Source organism: Solanum lycopersicum, chromosome 12 (genome assembly GCF_036512215.1).
Source record: "Solanum lycopersicum chromosome 12, SLM_r2.1".
In the NCBI taxonomy this organism is placed as follows: Eukaryota; Viridiplantae; Streptophyta; class Magnoliopsida; order Solanales; family Solanaceae; genus Solanum; species Solanum lycopersicum.
The window spans coordinates 60143831-60149372 of NC_090811.1; the positions used below are offsets into that span (position 1 = coordinate 60143831).

Here is a 5542-nt window from a genome sequence, read left to right on the forward strand (position 1 = left end):
TGACGGGCCATCGTGCCTGCGACGGTCCGTCCTGCAGGTCGTCGCAGAGTTCAGAGACCCAAATTTCCACCAAGGGTCTGTGACGGTCCGTCACACCTGTGACGGTCCGTCCTGCCATTCCGTCACAAAGTTCAGAGAGTCGATTTTTAGTACCCAATTTCAGATTTTTTAAGTGTTTTGAAACGAGACCCTGCGACGGTCCGTCGTGCCCTTGACGGTCCGTCGTGGGGTCCGTCGCTTCTGCCAGTTTTTCCAGAATTGAAGTCTGTTGCTCAAAACGACTAAACAGGTCGTTACAAAAATACAGAAATTAAAATGAAGTATAGTTAGTTAATTACCATCAAAATTCAACATCACTCAGCTAACACAGGTATGGAGTATCATGTTAGAAGCTGGTTAGCATCAAAACCTTCATTACACAAAAATGCACAACAAATACCTTTTGCCTATTAATAGAAGAACTTCATTGATTTTTGCATATATATATATATATATATATTGAAAACAGCGAAAAATTCATACCCAAAGGAAACAAGATTATAATATGAACATCAACATTCAGCTTGACGATTTTAGACCTTCATATTGGAAATTTGGATGATGTCCCCGGTGTGCAGCGTCATTGGAATCATCTGTACAAGTTGGCATGCCCTAGAAACCGTAAGTACAACTCTCAGATCAGACAACAGATACGATAATACGTTCAGTAAAACATCTGATATCAAGGTTAACAAGTGCCAGAAGGAATGCTCCATCTCTTTCTTTCAACATTCGGCACATTAGAACACATCTGATTTGAATCCAAGAAGAGAGTTGCTTTGCTGAGCTTGCCGCAACTGTGTTTTTAAAGCATAATTGTTCATCTGTGAAATGACAATGAAATCAGAAAATCAAGAGTGGAGGAACTTATATCTTCTTCAATTCCCTAAAACTCAAATGTACCTTCTTTTTTTTACATCAACGTTGCATAATCGTCAATCTGAAACATTTTTCTAGTAGAACGAAGATTACAGACAGTTTGATGTGAAGACATAAAAGTTGCCATGAAACAATAGCAAATAGTATTATCAGATGATAAAAATTCGAGCAAACGGGTATTAAGATATATTCTCTTAACATTTCTGAACTTAATCCTTGATATCTTTCATTTTTTGTCCAGTGTTGAGTAAAAACTACAGAAAGACATTTCATTGATCTACTAGACCTAAATCCTAAAATAGTTAGTGATAACATCTATGTAGCTTTTCATCCTTTCTCTTAAAGGCGTTTGATATTAATTTTGATTATTCTGAAAATATACTCGGGTAATTAAGAGGTTTATCCCTCTATCAGTTGTTAGGTTATTTGTTGTTAGCCATATGCCCATATTGGAAGTTACATTTCCAACTTTAATAGCATCGATGCGACGACTGAATTTACTTGGGTTCTTTTTTGTTAACAATATGGAGGTTAAGTTTCCAATATTAATAGCAATCATGCTAACGTTTTTACTCATTCTTACAGAATTAGGCAAGGGTACCAAAGTTGCACTTGAGCCAAGTGTCTTTCAGAAAAATCTCTCTAGTGTATACTCTACCCTCCCCAAACACCACTTGTGGGATTTCACTTGGTATGTTGTTGTTGTTGGCAAGGGTATCAACGCTCTTTTCAAAGTGCCACGTTTCAGCAACATTCTCTTCCTTCCAATTACTGTCAACCTCTCTCTGTCACATTGAAAGTACTGCTTCCCTTATTGATCCAAGGAATGTCACACTGATAAACTTAATTTAGCTATACAATTTCCTTTGATAATTCAATACGTACCCGTTTATCCTAGAAAGGTCTGCTTAAGAAAACAATTCTAGAGTGCACATGTATATTGTTTAATCAACTACTAATTTTAACATGAATATTACCAAAAGGATTTGGACAAGCAAATACACCAAGAAGAGTAATCAGGCCTTCCATTGGTGAAGCAGATAGGCAAAGAATCTCAAAGTATGGTGATAATATAAAGTTCATAGCAATTTGTCGTAAGTCATGGCTAGAATGAGGAATTTATGAAGGTAGAACATTCACCTCAAGAGTTCTTAATTGCTCTTTACCCTGAGCAATCAGTTGTTTTAATTGCTGCACTTCCTGGCTCCTTTCATCATACTCTTTCTGACGTTCATGTTGAATGACCACTGCCCTCTTGAGAATGGCATCATCTTTACGCTTTCAACATTATATTTTCCTGCTAATTGATGAATAGTCAACACCCAAAGGAACAAATAAATGGAAGTAAATAAACCAGCCGGTCAAATTGTAGCAATTCTCACGAGCTAAAGCACCACAACCTTGCATTGTTGCTGATAAAATCAGGTAAACGTGTCTTGGAATGTATAGAGAACATTACTAACTATTCTCTTACCTAAGATATAGTAGTTATACCCAAAAAATTGTGATCGTGTTCTCCTGACCCTAATTCTTGGCAAGAAATTCATTTCCTAGACACCTAGAACTCATGGATTAAAATGGAAAACATGCATTAAAAGTACCAACCTTGTGAAAATTTTGAGCTGCCTCAGCACCTGCACGTGAGCTAATGCATTTCTCTAAGCTCTCCAACAGTCTAGTAGCTCGATCCCTGGCATCATCTATGCTTGTAGCAGTCATCATTTCCCGCACAAAACAATCCACCCATTCTACACCATTGGCAGGAAAATTGTTTTCAGCTGAAGGATCTTCTGACTGAGCAGCCGGCTCAGTGGTAGGCTTCATACCTGTTGATTTTTTATGAAAATAAGAATCTTTCAATTGAAAATATTTGGAAATCACCTTCCTCATTAATCAAGGATTAACATAATGATACTACAACATGCCCCCCCCCCAAAATCCCACCAAGAGAAACACAAATGTAAAATTTCAACTTCCTAACTGTAAATTTGAGAAGTGTTAAGTTAGATAGCTATAAACCAAAGACAGACAAACACTAGTTAACTTTAATATGTAGATGTATACAAAGATTATATGCACGTGAATGGACAGTTTTCATACACATGCAAATGACCTTCAGATTAAAAGGTGTCAAGTGGTGGATAGTGTCAACCTTGGACAAATTAAAACAGTTGAGTCAATAAACATGCCACCCAACGTCTGATTAGGTCAAGATGAATTGATAGACCGGACATAACCAAAACTACCAAGCTCAAGTTCGAGGTTGGACAGGTTAAAATTTTACGAGCTAAAACTGAAAACTCCAAGGTGTCAAATAAATTGGTCGAGTTAAATTTAGGGGTTAAAGCAGGTCGAAATTACTATACATGTTACACTCGAACCCGCCCTATTGTTGACTTGGTCAATTTGGATTGGCATCATATCACAACCAGCCGTATTACGTTTTTGATGGGTTGCACTTTTATGGACCAAATTTAACACCTCAAACTCGTGAACTTATCTGTAACAAATGATAATTTCCAATTACAAGATTCAGTATCTGTTGTTGACCAACTGGATGAGCACCACCACATCCTTCCAAAAAATCTGTAAGTAGTGTCTTCTTTGCGGGGTCTGTGTGGGCAATTTGAGATCCTTAATAAGTATGACAGCAAACAGTCCTACATGCCACTGATATATTCATCAACTGGATATATATCTTTTCGTTCCTTAATAATGGCACATATTTCTGTCATTGACGATAAATTATACTTCTCACAGACCAATTTTGCATTTATATGATACTTAAAAAAATATATATGCACACACATATACACTTGTGTTGCACCTAGTAACTATTAAAAAAAATCTTTTGAACATCACTTCACCAGCAACCTGATGAAGGGATTATGTGATTACACGTACCATTTTCGATCTCTTCTGTATCCAACTTTCCATCTGAAAATCCGATGCGTAGCTCATGCAGACTCCTAATAGCAGCATCCAGGTCATTGCCAGATTCTCCCAATGCTTTCTCAAGTAGCTAAACAGTAATGAAAGCGAAAAAATTATTTGGTGACTCGTTAGACAAAATTGAAAATACACCACAAGGTGTTTAACAGACTAAGTAATCAAATAAATCTCTATACTTGTATGTTATAAGAATGGAATATTCGTTATTCTTACTACTTCTCATGCAGGAACCTTTTTGAAGATTCAAAAGCATTTAAAATTCATAGGAAAAGCAGGTTAAAACTGCATACGCAACAAAAAGAGGATATCTTTTTCTTAGGGTAGCCCGGTGCACTAAAGCTCCCTCTATGCGCAGGGTAAGGACTCGACCACAAGAGCCTATTGCACGCATCCTCACTTTGCAAAAATGCAAGAGAGCTATTTCCAAAGCTTGAACTTGTAACCTCCTGGTCACATGGAGACAACTTTACAAGCTACTCCAAGGCTCCCTTCCCTTCAGTTACATAGTGTATACTTAATACTAATATACATAGTTCTACATACTAATACATACTATCTAACTAGTGCCCATTTGGATTTACTTTTATTTTCGATGTTCTTAAGCAGTTTTGAAGTATTTGGGTAAAATGCATTTTTATGCTTATAAACACTTACTTTAAAGACAAAATAACAAAAATAAGCCAAAAATCACAAATTAAAAATCTGGCTTTTGAACAGACCCATAGTCATACATACGAATACCCAATTTCGCTAAACTAGATGGCTATATATTAGCATATTCTACAGCTACTACGTCAACAATTGAATCTCCAGTTACTAGAACCATGACGGACCAAGTGAAATTTATAAATAGATATGAAAGAAAAGAACAATACCTGAGTATGAATTTCTGGAAATAAAGCTCTCAGCTGATCGAAAAGAATTGAATAGGTGCTGAAGCAAGAAGAACGAAGCTTATTTGAAACCGGAGATGATGCTGAAATCGGCGGTGGTGATTGTAAATCTTCGAAGAGGGATCTCTTGCGGTAAATAATTGCAGCCATTGATTAATCTCCCTTACAGTGATTGAGAGATTGATTGTTTGATCGGAGATTTGAGGAGTAGGGCGGTAGGTTTAGGGGATTTGAAACTTTTCTTGAGCGGTACGCCGCCTGGAGGAGGTGAGTCCATTTATATAACAAGGATTTTGTGGACTGTTCAAAGCGGTAAACGTTGGCAAAAGGGATTTTAAAAAATGATACGTAAATATGTATTAAACTTATTTCAAATAATATTTATGTTTTTTAATTTTGGGTTCTTACAAATAAATATTTAAATTTATATAAAGTTAAATAAATATATGGAAAAGGGCCTAAAATACCTTCAAAATATTAGAAATAGAACAAAATTACCCTTGATCCACCTATTGGCTCCAAAAATACCCTTTCCACCCACTTATTGGATCCAAAATATCCTTCATCTACCTATTGGTTCAAAATAGACCACTTATTTAACGATTTTATGTTTAAACTATTTAAATATTTTTTAAAATACGTGGTGCTCAACTACTCGTTATAATTTAATTTGTTAGTATAATTTATAAATCAATCTATTACCCACCCAAAACTAATTAAACCCCTCCAACTTAATAAACTCGTCACATTATTAATGCAACAAAAGAAAATCTACTGCC

The 5542-nt window shown here is 36.1% G+C and overlaps 1 protein-coding gene across 1 annotated transcript; it reads right to left on the bottom strand.

Moving 5' to 3' along the window:
* Nucleotides 1-449: 449 nt before the first annotated feature.
* LOC101248555 (uncharacterized) lies at nucleotides 450-5080 on the bottom strand. The gene is made up of 4 exons (XM_026028804.2): nucleotides 4746-5080; nucleotides 3823-3940; nucleotides 2059-2744; nucleotides 450-863 (listed from the first exon to the last, which is right to left on the bottom strand). The coding sequence occupies exons 1-3, from the start codon at nucleotides 4911-4913 to the stop codon at nucleotides 2491-2493; spliced, it is 540 nt and encodes a 179-aa protein (XP_025884589.1). The 5' UTR covers nucleotides 4914-5080; the 3' UTR covers nucleotides 450-863; nucleotides 2059-2490.
* Nucleotides 5081-5542: the final 462 nt, after the last annotated feature.